The sequence below is a fragment of the Hyla sarda genome, chromosome 2 (assembly GCF_029499605.1).
Source record: "Hyla sarda isolate aHylSar1 chromosome 2, aHylSar1.hap1, whole genome shotgun sequence".
Lineage (NCBI taxonomy): Eukaryota > Metazoa > Chordata > Amphibia > Anura > Hylidae > Hyla > Hyla sarda.
In genome coordinates this window covers 338,578,054-338,599,521 of record NC_079190.1, presented here as the reverse complement: position 1 = coordinate 338,599,521, position 21,468 = coordinate 338,578,054, and the positions used below count along the sequence as shown (strand labels likewise).

Genomic DNA, 21,468 nt, shown 5'->3' with positions numbered 1-21,468 from the left:
CACGAGTGACGTCAGGAGCTTCACTCGTCAGTGCTTGCAGCTGCTGCTCTCAGCACACAGGATATCAGGAGAACTTCAAACCCGCTGAGAGCCCCTGCACCTGAACCTACTGGCCAGATAAGAAGAACAGCAGGGGGAGGAGGGAAGGAAAAAAGTGATGTGGCATAAGAGGTGACGGAGAATGATTTGGCACAGGGGGAATAAAGTGGCATAGGGGATAAAGGGGAAATGAAATGGCACAGGGGGGATAATGGGGGAAAACAAATGGCACAGGGGGTGATAATATGGGGGAAAGAACTAGCAAAGGGGTGGAGTGCGGTCAAGGGGAAATGATGTGGCACAGGGGGTAATGAAGGGATCCGGTAGAGGGGGGGTGAATGATATGGCTGATGGTCGTACAAAAGCAGGAGACCACTGTTTAAACAGCGGTCTCCTTCGTCTGTGCTGGGGCTGCTGCAGAGTGGTGCACCACAGTCCCTGTGTAGAAGGTAGGGCCAGCACATAAGTATGGTTGTCCCCTATTGGGAGTGTTTTGTCCCCTATAGGGAGTGTTTGGTCCCCTATTGGGTGTGTTTTGTCCCCTATTGGGAATATTTTGTCCCCTATAGTGAATGTTTGTCCCCTATTGGGTTTGTTTTGTTCCCTATTGGGTGTGTCCGCGTCCGCTATTGGGAGTGTTCCCTATTCGGAGGGTGCAAATATATTAAGTCCTATGGAACTCTGTAGGGGAATTAAAAACTGTCCCCTATTGGAAGGTGTCCGCTAAGGGAGATTTTACTGTATTTATATATACTTGCTCACCTCCCTCTTCTCAGAGTAGTCCTTGATTCATTTATAGTAGCAGGTTGGAGCAACTAAGGGTAGAACTTTTGGGTATTAGCAATAAAAGGAAGAACTCTTTGAGTCCATGGAAGTAGCAAGTAGTAACTGCAATCTTTTTCTGCCAACAATATAAAAAAACAGAAACAAGCAGGGGAACTTCATGTGCCATTATGCATTAGGAAACTCAGAAAGACAAATAGACACTCATCTTTTCAAGTTGTGCTGCGGGCACAACAACCTTACAGCATTTTTGTGGGATTTGGGATGCAGCCTTCACCAAACCAAAGATCCAGTTTTACTATTTTAAATAGTTTTTGCGTTGTCATCCTGATCAGTTAAAAAGAATACATAGGCATAAAAATCTAGACTTCTTGCAAATGTATCACTTTCTAGGATGACTAAGCAACCAATGTCAAATGGTTGTGAATTTTGTTGTAGGTTTCCCACTCAGACCTGCGCATAACTGTCTTCATTTTCTCCAAACAGTCAATGGTTCCAGATTTGCAAGACCAATAGTCGAGTTACTGTCACCAAACCAAACAAAGTACACTTTAGCAAGGACGGATCCGATCTCACGTTATCGCCTAACCTTAAGTGCAAGGACTCAGGTTGGAGCTGGGGAAGTGGTCACAGTTGATACCCCACTCAGACAGGATGAAGGTAAAAAAAACATTATCCTATACTAGTTTCTTCCACACTCTCATACATTGAAATAACAATTTGTAAGCGGTATTTTTATCTTAGAATGTGATGGCATAGGATAAGCCTTAACACTCTGATCCCTGTGGGTCTGACCTCCAGCAACCTAAATGATCTCAACATTTAAGACACTGTTGCCCCTTCTGCAGTTTTCATGCACACTGGTGCTCCTGGCAACCCACTGTGCATGGGCCTGCAGTATAGCGCTGTTAAAGTGAATGGTATTGCACAGTAAGAATCAGCATGTGGAATCTAAAAATTATGACTTATTGGCTGTCAGCCCCTCCACCAATAAAGAAGTGATAGGTTATCCAAGTGTCATACCATCACTTCTTATAGTGATAAAACTTTTACTAAATATCTATATTTGCATTAAAAAAAACAATTATCAAATCTTGTAGGAGACAAATGAAAGGTTTTCTGCTAATGTAAGATTTTTCAGTTGTGTTAACTTTACTCTACTATGCTAAGGTACCATCCACTAGAGGGGCATTATTCTGTACCTGAAATAGGCATTCAAGTTAAACTTATCTCAAGTGACTTGCACAGGAACCAGCCTTCTCATTTTCTCTCTTTCTTTGTGTTAAAGAGGCCCTAATACATCTTATCCCATTTCCAAAGGATAGGGGATAAGATGTCTGATCGTGGGGGTCCCGCCGCTGGGGACCCCCGCAATCTGTCATTCAGCACCCACCTTTGCGAGCTCTCCGCAGCTCTTGAGGCTCCAAGGTGGGTGCTGAATGACAGATTGCAGGGGTCCTTTGGATATTCCTTTGGATAGTGGATAAGATGTATTAGGGCTGGAGTACCCCTTTAATGTATTCTGCCCTTTTATTCTTTCTTTTTTTCTTTGCTTTTCCCTACTCTTGGCTTTCTTTGAGGTCTACAGTTCCCCCAACTTCAGGTAAAGTAATAAGATATCAAGGTAACACGCATGGGCTTTAAGCATGCTATGAGTGTGGCATGGTATTCTGTCTTTCAAAGCAACCACCATGTCTGCAGACTATAGTAGATTGCTTGTGGTAATGGCCTCCTTCCTCAACTAAAAGCATTTATTCTCTACTGGGAGTATCGTCATTGAAAAAGTAAACATCATCAGCTCTTTTTCTGTTCTTTTTTTCCTCTAAGTATGAGTCAAAGTAAGAGACAAAGTAAAAATGTAGTGTTTGTGCACTGAAAACAGACATGGTTCTAGCATATTTAATATGGTATATTCTTACAAAAGACCATAGTATGTGCATATAGGAACCAACAAATATCACCTTACAACTATGCCTAAACCTCTTAAAGCGTACCTGTCAGATCCCGCAAGAAAAAATGATAATATCTTTCTTTGCTTCTTTGACACATCTGTTGTATTAGTTGCATTAGCTTGTATCCATTTTTTAAATTATCCTTTTTTTTTTGATGTGCTAAAGTTAGGCTCCTTTTACACTGTGTTGAGCAGTTTTCATCCCATATGTATGATGGATGCCATTTAGCGGCATCCAATGTAGGTACGTTCTTATGTAACAAAACAAAAAATATATATATACTGTGCATATATGGAGGGGTCTATGTATACTGTATATATATGGAGGGGTCTATGACCCCATGTAATGCATGAGCCAGAATTGCAAGTTGTATTAAAGGGTTTATTCCACGAAAAAACTTTTTTTTTATATATATATATATATATATATATATATATATCAACTGGCTCCAGAAAGTTAAACACATTTGTAAATTACTTCTATTAAAAAAATCTTAATCCTTTCAGTACTTATGAGCTTCTGAAGTTAAGGTTGTTCTTTTCTGTCTAAGTGCTCTCTGATGACACATGTCTCAGGAACCCAGTTTAGAAGAGGTTTACTATGGGGATTTGCTTCTAAACTGGGCGTTTCCCGAGACACATGTCATCAGAGAGCACTTAGACAGAAAAGAACAACCTTAACTTCAGAAGCTCATAAGTACTGAAAGGATTAAGATTTTTTAATAGAAGTAATTTACAAATCTGTTTAACTTTCTGTAGCCAGTTGATATATAAAATTTTTTTTTTTTTTCCTGGAATACCCTTTAAGTCAAGAGCGGATGCCAAACAGGATCCCTATCCTGCAGCATTGCACACTATATTAATAGTACAATAGTATTGCATTGTACAAAAAAACAAATCCATCAGGAACCTGTGTTTAGAAATTGACCTGCCTTGCAAATTTACTCAATTGTCTTCAATTAGGAAGTCCAAATAAACAATAAACCCGCAGGCATTGCAGATTTTGCATAGAACGGCATTTATCCACTGCAAAAGCTGCAATTTTTTTAGATCAAAATGTCTGCACCGCATTTTCATGATCATCACCATTTATTATATACATAAAGATATATTCTTTCGTTCTCCTACAAAGTGGATCTGTCCTTAAAACTGGTCTAGGGGAAAAGATAGCCTTTAATCTTCCTTAGTGGATGCCTCATAAATTACAAAAGATGTATTTAGAGTCATAAAAGAGTACACCCTAGTTAGATTGCAAGGTTGGAAAGATACTTAGCCATTGGTTTGACACAACAAGGATGATGCCTCCCTCCTCCCCTATAATGGAGCCTATTGTTTAGAAATATATAAACAGGGAAAATGTACCGTAAATAGAAAATGTTGAGTCTTTATGCTTTAAACCAGTAATTTTTACTGACTTTTAGTCATATATACACCGGACACATTTATTTAAAATATTGACAGAAACAGACCTGTACTGCATGCAAGTATGACAGCCAAGAATGGTAAATTTGCAAATGCAATGCATACTGAGAGTTGTGTGCATGGCTATTCAGGAGCTAGTTGTGCTCAGTTGCCTGTAATCCACACTGCATGACTGTTTCTCGCTTCAATGCAGAGTTTTTTTGGGGGCTTAAAAAAAAAAAAAAAATAAATAAATAAAAAATACCGCATATACTCGAGTATAAGCCGACCCGAATATAAGCCAAGGCCCCTAATTTCACCACAAAAACCCAGGAAAAGTTATTGACTCGACTATAAGCCTAGGGTGGGAAATACATCCTCTCCCCATGTCATCATCCAGACCCCCGTCATTAACACCCTCATCATCATCCAGACCCCCGTCATTAACACCCCCCGTCATTAACACCCCCGTCATCATCACCCTGTCATTTTCACCCCCATCATCATCTCCCCCCCTTCATCATCACCCTGTCATCATCCCCCCCCCTTCATCGTCACCGCCTGTCAATCCCCTCAGTGGTCTTCAGCCTGCGGACCTCCAGATGTTGCAAAACTTCAACTCCCAGCATGCCCGGACAGCCATCGGCCATTCGTCATCAACCAAACCCCTTTAGTTTTCTACTCACCTCCCCTCGGTGGGAAGGAAGGGTGAGCTGGTCCGGGCCATCTATGCTGCAGGGACCGTCCGGTGGGGAGGGTTTGTCGTTCCGGGCTGTACATTTTCACCGGGAGGCCCTCTTCTCCGCTCGCTCTGGGCCGGCCCCGGACTAGTGACGTTGCCTTGACGACGACACACAGGAACGTTCATGCGCATGAAAGTTCCTGTGCGTCATCGTCAAGGCAATGTCACTAGTCCGGGGCCGGCCCGGAGCGAGCGGAGAAGAGGGCCTCCTGGTGAAAATGTACAGCCCGGAATGACTAACCCTCCCCACTGGACGGTCCCTGCAGCATAGATGGCCCGGACCAGCTCACCCTTCCTTCCCACCGAGGGGAGGTGAGTAGAAAACTAAAAGGGGGGTGTCTGGATGATGACGAAGGCCCGCGCAGTGGTCTTCAACCTGCGGACCTCCAGATGTTTCAAAACTACAACTCCCAGCATGCCCGGACAGCCGATGGCTGTCCGGGCATGTTGGGAGTCGTAGTTTTGCAACATCTGGAGGTCCGCAGGTTGAAGACCACTGATGAAGGGATTGACAGGCGGAGAGTTCACTCGAGTATAAGCCAAGGGGGGCGTTTTCAGCACGAAAAATCATGCTGAAAAACTCGGTTTATACTCGAGTATATACGGTAATAGTATAGCAATATAAGGTAAAAAGCACATATCCTTCTTTTAAATTCCTTCTCCATTGCATTGATCCAGTGGTCTGTTTTTACCATGTGGACATGATGGCATGATGTATCAGTATGTGACTACAGCTGTCACATGCTGTACATACTGACATGACTGCTATGGCCGGGCTGAAAGTGTCACATGCCGGTATTATTACACAACATCACTTCAAGATGGTGAACAGGCTGAACAGAAGACCAGTAGGTAAGAAGCACTAAAGTGGCTGGAGATTTAAAAGATGAGAACAAGACCCTTTTCTCCCTTTTTAGGCAAGGAAAACCCTCTAAACTACCATAAATTACATTTATTATAAATACGTGACAGCTATAATTCACATAGATACGCGGTACTGTAAAAGCAATGCATTTTGTCACTGCAGTGCATTATCTGTGAATGGAACACTGTGAAAAAGCGAAGCTCTTTATTGGTACAGTGCATTGTCTGTGAATTGTGCTTATACATCGCCATGTGCATGCCGGGTTCATCAGTTGCTGTGATCTCCCATGCTGTGTATTGTTCGTAGAGCAGCTGGACAGCTTCTTTCTCATGGTCAGACGGCTTGGCTGTGATAAAATATTATATCTGCATATACATGCATATTCCTTCTGCTTGCTTACCATTGAAGTATGAGCCATGTCTTCAGTGTTGCATTATACAAATTGTATGTAATGTTTTCAAGTGCATCTCTATCTGAAGTAACAGCTTTGTTGAATTTTGTCTTAGAAGGGCCGGCGTATGACTGTTTTGGTTTTTCATCCTTAAATAAGTCTTTTTTTGTAATGTTAGATCTTTGCATTGTGTCGTTGGAGAGTCTGATACACAGTATCTGACATAACTAAGGCGTTTGATAAAATGGAAACAGATAAATGAAAGACATTAAGCATAAAAAATTATGCAAACCAAACAGTTCACAGCCAGATCATTTTTGTTTAGGTTAAAAAATAAGTGATCTGATTGGTTTCTACAAAGTGATTCTCTCGATTCATTTTGGATGGAGAAGAAAAACCTTTTTTACATACTGTATTTCTACTCCATTACAAAAAACTCTGGCATTGGTTTGAAATTGTATAAAATGCCATCAAAACAGCACATGTGAAAGCATGTTAGGCCCCCTTCACATATGGGCGTTGTCCGGCGGCGTTTCCCTGAGGCACTGTAAAAAAAAGCAGAGGCACACTGATAGTAGAACTGATGCCATTTATTTGAATAGGACAGTTCACTTTCATCCAGCATCTCAAGTTGGACGCCAGGTGGTGAAACATGCTATATGGGTATCAGACGATTAATAAATATTGAATCCTAGACAGCTAATGCACTTTTGTTATCAGTTGTGGCATCAGTTCTGGTGAGTTTAGGCTGTACCCCGGACATATGTGAACCCAGCCTTAACAATCTGCTACATTTATACGCAGCTACTAGTCTGTTAAACAAAGTTTGTACACTGGAAGTTATTCACAACTTGTTGGCAAACCATTTCAACATATTATTTAAATGGGACATGTGTTCATTTTAGAAGATCTCTGTTACACACGATTGACACAAAACTGTAAAATCACAAAGTGTGTCGCTCACTTTGGGGTAATAAGAATAATGTCAAATTCTTCTTAACAGTCATCTTTTCTATCTTTGGATTTCTCTTTAATAGAAACGAAAGTTGAGTTAAATGAGTTATACAGTGTCAAAAACTTATCCCCAAAGCTGTGGCTGACACACTCCCTCACTGCATCTCTGTTGGAGAGCCGAAGGTACAGCGTTTGGGTATCTCTGGCTTTCCTTCCCATAGAGATTCACAGAGGGGGCCTGTCGGGCACAGCTGTGTGTTCAGGTCGACACCCTTCATTTCTGTATAGAGCCGAAGCGTTAGGCTGGAGATAGTGGAGGGTCCCAGCAGTCAGACCCCCCCCCCCCCCCCACGATCTGACACGTATCCCCTATCCTGAGGATAGGGGATATGTTTTTTGATAATGGACTACTTCTTTAATATAATAGTTCCAGTATTTTCCAACCCAACTAACTTCAGCACTTGACTACTAAGTGTAATTTGTTTACTCAGCAATGATATTAGCTTTTATATTTTCAAGGTCACAATTATTCCTCTCGGAAGTCTTTTACAGGAGACGGGCAGTAGAATACTAGAAAACTAGTCCCTTAGTTTGGGTTTTGTATATATCTGAAAATAAGGTTGAGCTCTTAGGAAAAAGTGCCACATCTTTGCCCTCATTTAGACCTCTCTCGAACAACATAGTAAAGTAAATCCATGGTAGTAGTGGTGTGTGTCCCGCAAGTGTTTATGAGAAGGGCAAAATCCATATATCAAGATTTCTGAAGCTGTTAAATTCTGGAAGACATGCATTTCTCTGCTCTTTTTTCAGTCTACTTTTCACCTTGTTCTCAGTTGCTCCCACGTCTCCAGCACCTGTTACAGATGCTCCTACAGAAATCCCAACTGTTCCCCCAACCACTTCCAGTGCTACCACTACTGTCCTCAGCACAACTATCACGGCCAGACCCACTACTACTACTACTACAACTGTTCTTACTACTACTGGTACTGAGAGCTCTCCAACAACTGTGGCTAGCATCCTTGAAATAGGTACTGCACTTCAGAAGGTACCAATGTAATTGTTACATATATAAGGCAGCAAGAGAACTTACATACCGTACTTATATTATTATTGTATTTACACATATAAAGTTTCAATCGATTCCGACAACTCCTCCTTGGTGCATTATTCTTTTGGTCAATTAGTGTATAATGGCTATAAGTTCATACACTACTATTTGTAAAAGAATAGCAGGTTCCAGTATATTGCTTCAATATATATTGAATAAAAGATAATCAGTCATATAAGATGATTTTCTGTATAGCATGCTGTTTAATCTAACTTGTTGTACATCACCTCCCCAACAGCACCTGAACACTGGGACGTCAAAATTTCCCCCAACAGCCACTGGGCAAACATCACCTGGGTATATAATGTACAGATGGGCACTGAGGTTATGGTTGAGTATATTGACAGTAAGCATCATTTTGCATGTGGAGTGTGTGTAGCTGGAATGGACCTACTAGGCACCACCCACAACCACCAAAGGCTGCGCCATGCACAGACATAATATACAATGGCATTTCAGGAGTTGGTTGTCAATGGACATATAAATATGCAGAATATATTTCTGAATAATACATGCACCATCTTAGAATATACTGGTAGTTAAGTAGAGCTCACTCAGTGCACCTTAGAATGTATTGCACCACCACTCCTGGAGTGTCTGCATTGCATTTATTTAGCTTGTATAATAAAAAAATGATAAAAAACGCTATCATGTATTTACATAGACATTTATGGGAACTCTTATGGAAATTTGCGGTAATCCTTGACAAAACTTGGACTTGACTTTCTTATTGGCTTTCTAAATATAGTATTCAGACATTAAGTCTCAGTATGAAAGTCTCACATATGTCTATGTATGCCGTTTTGTTAAACATGACCATATATATGAGGTGGCTCGGTGTGTACAGAAATTGGCCATGCATAGAGGCACTGCATTTCTATCATTTCTTTTCTGAATGAAGACCTTGTCACCTCATATATTACACATTTGGTCAGCATGCTGTGAATTACATATGCTTTGTCTCTTTTTCAGTAGTCATAAGATTGGGTCCTTCTAAAATGTTGTGTGCTAGGTGCCATCCAGATTGACATTTGTTGAACTATGAAAATGAGAGTATTAGATTAGTGATTAGAATGGAAATTCTAGCAGAGAGGTTTAGTGGTTTTCGGGTTACTCTTCTACACACTGCACAAGAACTAGTAAAAAGTCCTATACATAGTGCATTGTGTTGTCAGCTCTATTTGGACTGGGAGGTGAGGACAAGCGAGGAAATGTGCCAGGAGTGTCAAGAAACAGCTCAGCCCCACCTCCTTGACACTTGGCTAAAAAAATAAAACTACAAATTTATAAGCTTGGAAGCCACCATCAGCTCTAGGAAAGGTAGAGTTTGCTCTTAGCTCTTAGCAGCAAATAGAGATGAAGGAATTATTTTATATGTAGATTATTAATAGATTATATACATTAATTTGAGGGTTGATACTTTGAGCTTTTGTCTGCAGCCTAGACCAACATTTTCTGCATTTCTTTCTTGCATATATAGTGATATAATAATATAGACTTTCAGCAGTTTTAATAGATAAAGTAGAAAATATTAAGGTGAATGGAAAATCCATGGAACATGTTGTGCACTCCAGTAATTTTTTGGAATGTAAAATACTAATTTACCAGCAGTATTCGTACAGAACAGTTTGTTCCATTCCGGTGACCGGCTCAGTTGCAGCCATACATATTGAACCCTTTCAATATGGGCACCTTTGTCATTCAACCATTAGTTGTGTTCCCCTTTATAAACAGAAGATCAGTCTGAACATCTGTCCGACCCCTGCTCTCCAACCAAGTCTTGCCCTCCTTGTTCCTTAGAATGCTCCCCCTTTAGTGCTACTAAATATGTCATTGCTGCCCCACCAAAGGGACCAGTGTAGCAATACTGTAATTGAGTCCATACAGTCCATCTGATAAGTTATAAAACTCCTTTTTGATCTACTATAGGCTAAGTCCATTCTATCTTATAGGATGAAGTTCACACTGCTTTCCCCTGCTTCCTGATTGTAATTTATAATTTTTTCCCTGTTCACTCCACTCTAGTATTTGCAGCCATTAGATAGGACTTAGTATAGTTAGTGCTCTGTAATGAGACTCCACTACCTCTGCCATAATTAGATGCAGGGCTATATACGGTATGTGACTGCTTAAGGGGAACCAAATGAGAGAAAAAAAAGGAGACAAAATTATGGATGACAGTTATGTGATGCATCAATAATGACAGATATACACAAAGAGTACTCAAGAGCCTTTGCAATATTCTTTAACCATTTCCCAATTCAACCATTTATGTTGAATATCAGTTCAGAGTGTATGGAACGTGCTGCATACATGGTGGCTGCTATCTACAAGCCGATGTAAGCTAAGATAACTGCAATCAAAGCCATTTAACTCCCTAGATGCCATGGTCAATAGCAACTGCACCATAAAGGCTGTTACAATACATGTGGTGGTCCCTTCTGGCCTTTAAATGGGCCCGCTGCAATGCAGTTGTTGTGATGGCAGCTTGGAGCCTTTTGAAGGCCTTCTCGCCTGCCATACTTTTGCTCCTAATTCACCTTGCCATAGGCAAGATGTTAAAGAGATTAGCAACTGCATATTAAAGTTCCCATTGGGGACTAAAAATTGTGTCAAAAAAATGTAGAAATTGTTTAAAAATTTGAAAAAAAATACATAATAAAAATACTAAGTCTTAACTCCCCCAAAAAATTTACAAATGCCTACTGGTAATTTTTTTGTCTAAGGAAATGTCCAAGCATTTAAATGTCACATTACTCTGCACAGTGAATATAATAAACAAAAGAAAATACAAAATATCAGAGTTACAGTTTTCTGCTTACCTCACATAAAAAAAACACACAGATTAAAATGTATTCAGAAAGTCCTGTATTCCCTTAAAATAGTAGCAATAAAAACTATAGATTACTACTCAAAAACATTGGCCTCTATAACCTATTTATTTTTACATCTACTTCGCTTGTAAGGAAAATTATGCTGAGGAAAATTACTAGTGAATTTCAAAAACTCCCACAAAATTGCACAATTGTGTTTTCTTGTCATTTCAGCCGACGCATTTTTTTTTTAACTACTGTGACCCCGACTTATCACACAAATTAAGGTCCTGAGTGCTCTTTTGTGAATGAAGCAGCAGTATTTTTTGGACTGATTCAAATACATTTATACAAGATATGTAGGGCTAAATGCACACTACACTTCAAGATGAGTGCCTTAAGGTGTGTAGTTTCCAAAATGTGGTCTTATGGGGTTGGGTGATCTGCTACCTCTGCTCCTTTTCAAAACCAATAAGGTGCCTAGAAAAACCCTCAAATAAGAAGACCCCAACATTTATGTAGTGCTCTTTTATTTCTGAGACTTGCATGTGAGTCAAGCAGCACACATGGGATACTTCTAAAAACTGCAGAATCGGGGTAATAAATATTGAATTGGTTTGTCACCACCCCTAAACACAGCCCCCAACCACAGTAATTCAAATGGATTAGATTGGTTACATATATAAATATATATATATATATATATATATATATATATGTATTTAAATTTCACCTCTACTTTGCTTTAATTCATGTATACCATATAAAGAGTTAACAACATTCCTAAATCCTGTTTTGAATTCTTTAACCCCTTAAGGACCCAGCCATTTTACACCTTAGGACCCGGCCATTTTTTGAACATCTGACCACTGTCACTTTAAACATTAATAACTCTGGAATGCTTTTACTTATCAATCTGATTCCGAGATTGTTTTTTCGTGACATATTCTACTTTAACATAGTGGTAAAATTTTGTGGTAACTTGCATCCTTTCTTGGTGAAAAATCCCAAAATTTGATGAAAAATTTGAAAATTTAGCATTTTTCTAACTTTGAAGCTCTCTGCTTGTAAGGAAAATGGATATTCCAAATATTTATTTTATTTTATTCACATATACAATATGTCTACTTTATGTTTGCATCATAAAATTGACGTGTTTTTACTTTTGGAAGACACCAGAGGGCTTCAAAGTTCAGCAGCAATTTTCCAATTTTTCACAAAATTTTCAAACTCACGATTTTTCAGGGACCAGTTCAGGTTTGAAGTGGATTTGAAGGGTCTTCATATTAGAAATACCCCACAAATGACCCCATTATAAAAACCGCACCCCCCAAAGTATTCAAAATGACATTCAGTCAGCGTTTTAACCCTTTAGGTGTTTCACAGGAATAGCAGCAAAGTGAAGGATAAAATTCACAATCTTCATTTTTTACACTTGCATTTTCTTGTAGAACCAATTTTAGAATTTTTACAAGGGGTAAAAGGAGAAAATGTATACTTATATTTGTAGCCCAATTTCTCTCGAGTAAGCAGATACCTCATATGTCTATGTAAAGTGTTCGGCGGGCGCAGTAGAGGGCTCAGAAGCGAAGGAGCGACAAGGGGATTTTGGAGAGTACGTTTTTCAGAAATGGTTTTTGGGGGGCATGTTGCATTTAGGAAGCCCCTATGGTGCCAGAACAGCAAAAAAAAAACACATGGCATACCATTTTGGAAACTAGACCCCATGAGGAACGTAACAAGGAATTAAGTGAGCCTTAATACCCCACAGGTGTTTCACGACTTTTGCATATGTAAAAAAAAAATAAAAAAATTTCACTAAAATGTGTGTTTCCCCCCAAATTTCACATTTTTGCAAGGGTTAATAGCAGAAAATACCCCCCAAAATTTGTAACCCCATCTCTTCTGAGTATAGAGGTACCCCATAAGTTGGCATGAAGTGCACTACGGGCGAACTACAATGCTCAGAAGAGAAGGAGTCATATTTGGCTTTTTGAGAGCAAATTTTGCTCGGGGGCATGTCGCATTTAGGAAGCCCCTATGGTGCCAGGACAGCAAAAAAATACCCACATGCCATACCATTTTGGAAACTAGACCCCTTGAGGAACGTAACAAGGGGTACAGTGAGCATTTACCCCCCACTGGTGTCTGTCAGATCTTTGGAACAGTGGGCTGTACAAAATATTTTATTTGCACAGCCCATTGTTCCAAAGATCCGTCAGACACCTGTGGGGTGTAAATTCTCACTGCACCCCTCATTACATTCCGTGAGGGGTGTAGTTTCCGAAATGGGTCACATGTGTTTTTTTTTCTTTTTTGCATTTGTCAAAACCGCTGTAACAATCAGCCACCCCTGTGCAAATCACCTCAAATGTACATGGCGCACTCTCCCTTCTGGGCCTTGTTGTGCGCCCCCAGAGCACTTTACGCCCACATATGGGGTATCTCTGTAGTCGGGAGAAATTGCATTACAAATTTTGGGGGGCTTTTTTCCCCTTTACCTCTTGTCAAAATGAAAAGTATGGGGCAACACCAGCATGTTAGTGTAAAAATTTTTTTTTTTTTACACCAACATGCTGGTGTAGACCCCAACTTCCCCTTTTCATAAGGGGTGAAAGGAGAAAAAGCCCCCAAAATTTGTTAGGCAATTTCTGCCGAGTACGGAGATACCCCATATGTGACCCTAAACTGTTGCCTTGAAATACGACAGGGCTCCGAAGTGAGAGCGCCATGTGCATTTGAGGCCTGAATTAGGGATTTGCATTGGGGTGGACATAGGGGTATTCTACGCCAGTGATTCCCAAACAGGGTGCCTCCAGCTGTTGCAAAACTCCCAGCATGCCTGGACAATAAACGGCTGTCCGGCAATACTGGGAGTTGTTGTTTTGCAACAGCTGGAGGCTCCATTTTGGAAACAGTGGCGTACCAGACATTTTCATTTTTATTGGGGAGGGGAGGGGGGCTGTGTAGGGGTATGTGTTTATGTAGTGTTTTTTACTTTTTATTTTATTTTGTGTTAGTGTAGTGTAGTGTTTTTAGGGTACAGTCACACGGGCGGGGGATTACAGCGAGTTTCCCGCTACGAGTTTGAGCTGCCGCGCAAAATTTGCTGCATCGCAAACTTGCAGCCTGATACTCACTGTAAGCCCCCTGCCCATGTGAATGTACCCTGTACATTCACAGGGGGGGGGGGGGGACCTCCAGCTGGTGCAAAACTACAACTCCCAGCATGCACAGTCTATCAGTGCATGCTGGCAGTTATAGTTTTGCAACAGCTGGAGGCACACGGGTTGGGAAACACTGAGTTAGGAAACAGACAATGTTTCCCAACCAGTGTGCCTCCAGTTGTTGCAAAACCACAACTCCCAGCATGCCCAGGCAGCCGAAGGGCATATTGGGAGTAGTGGTTACGTAAGAGCTGGAGGAGAACAGTTTGGGGACCACTGTGTAGTGGGGTCCAAGCTGCAGCCCTCCAGATGTTGCAAAACTACAACTCCCAGTATGCCAAAACTGTCCAGGCATGCTGGGAGTTGTAGTTCTGCAACATCTGAAGGGCCAGATGTTACAGAACTACAACTCCCAGCATGCCTGGACAGTAAGGGCATGCTGAGGATGTGTAGTTTTGCAACATCTGGAAGGGCACAGTGGTCTCCAAACTGTGGACCTCCAGATGTTGCAAAACTGCAACTCCCAGCATGCCCAGACGCCAAGGGCTGTCTGGGCATGCTGGGAGTTGTAGTTTACAGGGTCCCATTACAGCAATGCATGTCGCTTTACGGCGACGTGCATTGCTGTAAAGGGCCCGACCGCGGCTGAAGATCTACTCACCTGTCGCCGCCGCCGCCGTCTTCATCGCCGGGATCCGGGTCTTCAGGGACGAGGTAAGTACCGGGGCTGGTCCCCAGCACTCCCCCGTCCCCCGCCGCGTCCTCCGGTCTTCCTCCCGTCCTCTCCGGACTTCAAGGGGCCGGGCAGGACGGGAGGAAGTAACCGCCCCCCCTCCTGCGATTGGTCGGTTAACTAACCGACAGATCGCAGGGTATAGGAGGAGGTGGCAGGCTTGCCACCTCGCTCCTATACGTTAGCATGGTCCTGGCTGTCTGTGACAGCCGGGATCATGCGAAATTACCGGGCGGTCGGGTCCCAGAGACCCGATCAGCCCGGTATCGCCGCAGATCGCAAGGGCGATTTCCCTTGCGATTTGCGGCGATCGCCGACATGGGGGGCCTACATGGCCCCCCTCGGCGTTTGCCCTGGATGCCTGCTGAAGCATTTCAGCAGGCATCCGCTTCCGATCTCTGCCCAGGGCGCGGCAGAGACCGGAGAAACACCAGGACGTACTAGTACGTCCTGGGTCCTTAAAGCCCAGGGTGCCAGGACGTTCTAGTACGTCCTGGGTCCTTAAGGGGTTAAGGGGTGCAGTTTTTTTTAAATTAGGTAATTTATGGGGGTTTCTGGCTTACACTCCCTTTCAAATCCACCTGATATTTTGGAATTTTTCATAAAAATTTGCTTCTAAACTCCTAAGCTCTCTAATATCATAAAACAAATGTCAACATAACCTTTACAAAGTTATTACCACATAAAGTGAAACAGGTCAGGTTTAAAAAATAAAAAAAAATTACCCTTTTTCCTGAAGGCCATGAGTGGGTGCGTCCTTGGGTTAAAGACAAGGAGGAAAAAACGGAAATAAAAAAAACTATTCACAATAAATTGCTGGAGTGCTTTAATGTATATGGATAAGGTGAAGGAAGGGCATAAAGACTTGGTTCAACTGAAAGAAAGTAGAATGCAAAAGTAAAGTCTTGAGAGTGGAACAAGGGTATTGGCATTGCCATATGTTGTGGTTGATTTATATCAACATTGCATGTTTTTTTTTATACAGTGTGTGTAATGCTATAGGGAAAGATTAAAGGGAATCTGTCAGCTCTAGATCATGTTTAGAGCTTATGTGTCAAGGAGGCAGTGCTTAGCCCCAGGTTGCATGCCTCCTCCCTCCCCCACCCTTTCCTGCCTTGACAGATTGAATGGTATGGGTCAGTCCTAGAAGAGGACCCCTTTACATCAGTCAAGAAAAGCAGTAGGGTGGGAAGTGTGCATTCAATGGCTCAGCACCCCTCTTTGACACTTGAGCTCTGATCATGATCTAGAGCTGACAGTTTTCATTAAACAACTGATTATTTATGCCCATCACGTATACGAATATTGGTGTTCGCTTCATTTGCATGAACCATCTGCTCTGGCTTCCCTTTCCCATACTATCAAGTCAGACGACATTCATCCTCAGCTCTTTCCTATCAGGTAATAACATGAGCAGGACTGTTCCCGTTAGGGGTCATCCCCCCTCAGCAATTCAACTGTCTGACCTGGTCCCTGGGATGACCTACCGAGTACGGGTTTATTCCCAGGAGCACCACTCGGTCACAAGCCCATTTGTGACTTTCGAAACCAACTCAGGTGAGGGATTTATCTTTTGTGACAACATAGACGCATTGTTTTATTGCTTAAAGGACGTCTGTACTGCATGAATTTTACATATTCCTGTGCCCAGACTGCAAAAATAAACAAACTAAACTTTAACTCACCTTCCTACGCTCCCCCGTTGCTCCGGTATCGGCCTCACGATCCTCTTGCTGCTTCCTGGGGACAGGAACGTCACAGAGCCGTCAGCGTATCACTAGCCGCAGCGATGGCCGGCTCCTTATATGACAGTGCGTTCAGCCTATCACCAGCCGAGGCAGGACATCGCTGTGGCCGGTGATGCGCTGACGGCTCTGTGACGTTCCCATCCCCAGGAAGCAGCAAGAGGATCGCAGTGGAGGACTGTGAGGCTGGTATCGGAGCAACTGGGCAACGTAGGAAGGTGAGTTAAAGTTTAGTTTGTTTATTTTTGCAGCTCGGGCACAGGAATATGTAAAATTCATGCAGTACAGATGTCCTTTAAGAGTGACGTCCACTTCATATGGGAGATGCTATTACAATACATACAGTAGTTGATCTCTTGCTAGAAATGAACATATCGAGGTTACACTATAAAGACCCGGATGCAACTTCACAAGAAATGCTAAGTAATGAAGAGAAAAATTGCTGAACAGTAATTGTACCATAGAAGCTCAATGTTGCCTACTGAGTGTTGAGCTTTGCCCATTATTGTTTGCTGATTTAGCTTTTCTAGTCTTTATGAACCTTTATTTTTCATAATTTTTATCTATATTTTTTTCTGATAACTATTTGATGTGATACTTAAACTCGTCCATGTTTTTGCCAAGAGGTTCAGAGTTGAAACAATTATTATTATTGTGTTGAAAAGTGCTGTCTATATGTATTCTTTAGAGATAAAAACTGATACATTTAGAGCGCCTTCTTTCTACACACAAGTACTGTAAATGTTGCTAATAGATCAGATGTTTTCTTCTTTATGAAGAGCATTTATGAATTGTGTTTCTGCAGCCATGGCCATACACAGAAATTTTTCATAAGATTAGCAGAAAATGTGGTGTATTTATTTAGCTGAGAAATATTAACGGATTATTTGGAACTGTTTCATTTTTGTTTTTACATATTAGCCCTTTTACTAATGTTTGCATATGGACAAATATGGTAAGATATCTCATAATAGTTGAGATGTCTTATTTTCCTTACCCCAGTGTGCTACATAGTGAAAACTTAGGCTCTGTTCACACTGCCGTCATGGATTTCATTATAACAAAAAGTAGGAAGGCAGTGTTGTACATTTCTAATGACAGACATCAATGGTGTGATTTATAATGGAGTCCATTAGGTTACATCATGGTGGCCATTGTATTGACTTTAAAAAAAATGCTGCATGCTATGAAAATCCTGTAAACTTAAACCGAATTCCGACGGATGCTCCAAATGCAACCCTGGTGTTATATAGTAACATAGTTCATAAGGTGGAAAAAAGACAAACATCCAAGAAGTTCACCCTGTATCCCTTCTGTCTCCCTACTGTGTTGATCCAGAGGAAGGTAGAAAAACCTCATGAGGCTGATGCCAATTGCCCGTTACCAGGTGAAAACATTTCTTTCTGACTGATTATGGCAAACAGAATAAATCCCTGGATCAACATTCGATCTGTATAAATCAAGTATCCTTAACCTGCAAATGCGTCCAGGCCCCTTAAAATTAGTTCACCATGACCACCTTCTCTGGCAGGGAGTATCAAATTCTCACCGCTCTTACAGTAAAGAATTCCTGTCTCTGTTGGTGTACAAACCTTTTCTCCTCTATATGTACAGGATGCCCCCTTGGTATAGATACAGTCCTGGCTATAAATAGGCCATAAATCATAGGAGAGATCTCTGTACTGTTCTGTCCCATGAGATACAGTCATGGCCGTAAATGTTTGCACCCCTGAAATTTTTTAAGAAAATGAAGTATTCCTCACAGAAAAGGATTGCAGTAACACATGTTTTGCTATACACATGTTTATTCCCTTTGTGTGTATTGGAACTAAACCAAATAAGGGATAATGTCACACCAAACTCCAAAAATGGGCTGGACAAAATTATTGGCACCCTTAACTTTTTTGTTGCACACCCTTTGGAAGAAATAACTGAAATCAGTCACTTCCTATAACCATCAATAAGCTTCTTACACCTCTTAGCCGGAATGTTGGAAAACTGTTCCTTTGCAAATTGCTCCAGGCCTCTCTTATTGGAAGAGCGCCTTTTCCCAACAGCAATTTTAAGATCTCTCCACAGGTGTTCAATGGGATTCAGATCTGGACACATTGCTGGCCACTTCAGAACTCTCCAGCGCTTTGTTGCCATCCATTTCTGGGTGCTTTTTGATATATGTTTGGGGTCATTGTCCTTCTGGAAGACCCAAGATCTCGGACTCAAACCCAAATTTCTGACACTGGGCTGTACAGTGGTAATCCTCAGATTTCATGATGTCTTGCACACATTCAAGGCACCCAGTGCCAGAGGCAGCAAAATAACCCCAAAACATGATTTAACCTTCACCATATTTCACTGTAGGTACTGTGTTATTTTCTTTGTAGGCCTCATTCCTTTTTCCGTAAACAGTAGAATGATGTGCTTTACCAAAAAGCTCTATCTTGGTCTCATCTGTCCACAAGACGTTTTCCCAGAAGGATTTTGGCTTACTCAATTTAATTTATTAAAATGTAGTCTTGCTTTTTTTTGTATGTCTCTATGCCAGCAGTGTGGTCCTCCTGGGTCTCCTGCCATAGTGTTTCATTTCAATTAAATGTCGACGGATAGTTCGCACTGAATATCTTTGGAACTTGTTTGGGGCTGCTTATCCACCATTCGGACTATCCTGTGTTGACACCTTTCATAAAATTTTCTCTTCCGTCCACGCCCAGGGAGATTAGCACTGGCTACAGTGCCATGGGTTGCCAACTTCTTGATAAAGTTGCGCACTGTGGACAAAGGCAAATCTAGATCTCTGGAGATGGACTTGTAACCTTGAGATTGTGGATATTTTTCCACAATTTTGGTTCTCAAGTCTTCAGACAGTTCTCTTCTCCTCTTTCTGTTGTCCATGCTTAGTGTGGCACACACAGATGCACAATGCAAAGACTAAGTGAACTTCTCACCTTTTATGCTTTCAGGTGGGGTTTGTATATTGCCCACACCTGATACTTGCCCCAGATACGTTTAAAGGAGCATCACATGCTTGAAACAATCTTATTTTTCCACAATTTTGGAAGGGTGCCAATAATTTTGTCCAGCCCATTTTTGGAGTTTGGTGTGACATTATGTCCAATTTGCTTTTTTTCCTCCCTTTTTTGGTTTAGTTCCAATACACACAATGGGAATATACATGTGTATAGCAAAACATGTGTCACTGTAATAATTTTCTGTGAGAAATACTTCATTTTCTCGAAAAATGTCAGGGGTGCCAACATTTACGGCCACGACTGTGTGTGTACATTATATATACATACGGTCTCCAGTACTGCGCACAATATTCCAAGTGAGGTCTCACCAGTGTTCTGTACAGCGGCATGAGCACTTCTCTCTTTCTACTGCTTATACCTCTCCCTATACATCCAAGCATTCTACTAGTATTTCCTGCTGCTCTATTACATTGTCTGGACACCTTTAAGTCCTCTAAGATGATTATCTGTAAATCCCTTTTATTAGATACTGAGGTTAGGACTGTATCAAATATTCTATATTCTGCCCTTGGGTTTTAACGCCCCAGGTGCATTATTTGCATTATAATAATTAATATATATATATATATATATATATATTATACATTGTACTAATAAATCTCAAAAGTGTAACAAAAGCAAGTAGATCAACTCATGTAAATTGAATCTTCTCATAATCTTATGTAAAATATGTAATCTTATGTAAAATATGAGTGTGGCCAGTCGTCTTGTGCATCATCTGAAATGGCTCAGGTCAATGTGAGTAGATTAAGAAATGTATGCATAGATATTCCTTGGTTTTTAATGTGAAGATTATTTATGCCTCCGTACGTTTGTACATGATTCACCATCATTCTCATTGTTGCATGTATGTTATATTGCTGATGATGTTACCTGCAGCGTGTGGGTTTGATGTAGATGTTTCTTTCATTGTTCCATCACTGGTTAAGAACTGTTCTCTTCTGATTTCCTCTTGCTCTTGAATATTTAATTAGAGGATTTCCCATCTCTGGTCCTCAACAGCCCCCCCAAAAAACTGAATTTCTTGGTCTCTTCACATGAGCTCCAGAGAATCTTCCTGACTCATACGTAGCCAACTTCTTTGCTGTAAAGAGATCCTAAAAAGACTGCACTGTCTGAGTTGCTTGAAAGACAAGGTTGGGGATCAGTATTCCACAAATCTGTGATTTACAGCGTTTCATCATTCTTTTAATGCTACTATTTAAACTTTTTTCTTTCTCTGTGTTAATTTTGTGTTTTTTTGTTATACTGTACATGTCATCAGTGTTACCTCCATGCATGGGATATGCAGAAGTCTTTTTTAACCGATCTTTTGCCTTTCTTTGACAGCGTATACAAAAAACCAGGTGGACATTGCTACACAGGGCTGGTTCATTGGACTCATGTGTGCAATTGCTCTTTTGGTGCTCATCTTACTGATCGTTTGCTTTATCAAGAGGAGTCGGGGAGGAAAATACCCAGGTAAGGGGCACATACTTCAACAGTTTCCTCAAATGGTTTCTTGACAACATACATATAAAACATTCCTCAATTTATTGTGCTAGTTGCTATAAGTGGCTTTTTGAGAAGCATGGGTGTGCTGCTAAATATAGTGTGTCCCAAAATTTCCCTCCATCCTCATACGGACAGAGAGCAAGGAGCTGTCAACAGCACCTGACAGCTGTGAAGGCTTCTCCTGCTCCCTGTGTAGTGTCCTGTGACAGGAAGCAGTTTTTGGTTCCTCTCACATGGTCCTGCTGGGAGCACT

At 41.3% G+C, this 21,468-nt stretch overlaps 1 protein-coding gene across 13 annotated transcripts in view; it reads left to right on the top strand.

Moving 5' to 3' along the window:
* Positions 1-21,468, top strand: part of NFASC (neurofascin) — a 154,618-nt gene that overhangs the window by 121,112 nt on the left and 12,038 nt on the right. For 6 of the 13 annotated variants that reach the window (XM_056558093.1, XM_056558088.1, XM_056558087.1 and 3 more), the window contains 2 exons: positions 1,309-1,482; positions 21,051-21,182. In XM_056558093.1, coding sequence (XP_056414068.1) covers positions 1,309-1,482; positions 21,051-21,182 — 306 coding nt within the window. Of the gene's footprint in view, positions 1-1,308; positions 1,483-2,410; positions 2,426-7,959; positions 8,158-8,475; positions 8,584-16,351; positions 16,508-21,050; positions 21,183-21,468 lie in introns of those variants that run through there. The other 7 variants (XM_056558084.1, XM_056558083.1, XM_056558081.1 and 4 more) reach the window with 3 other exon arrangements.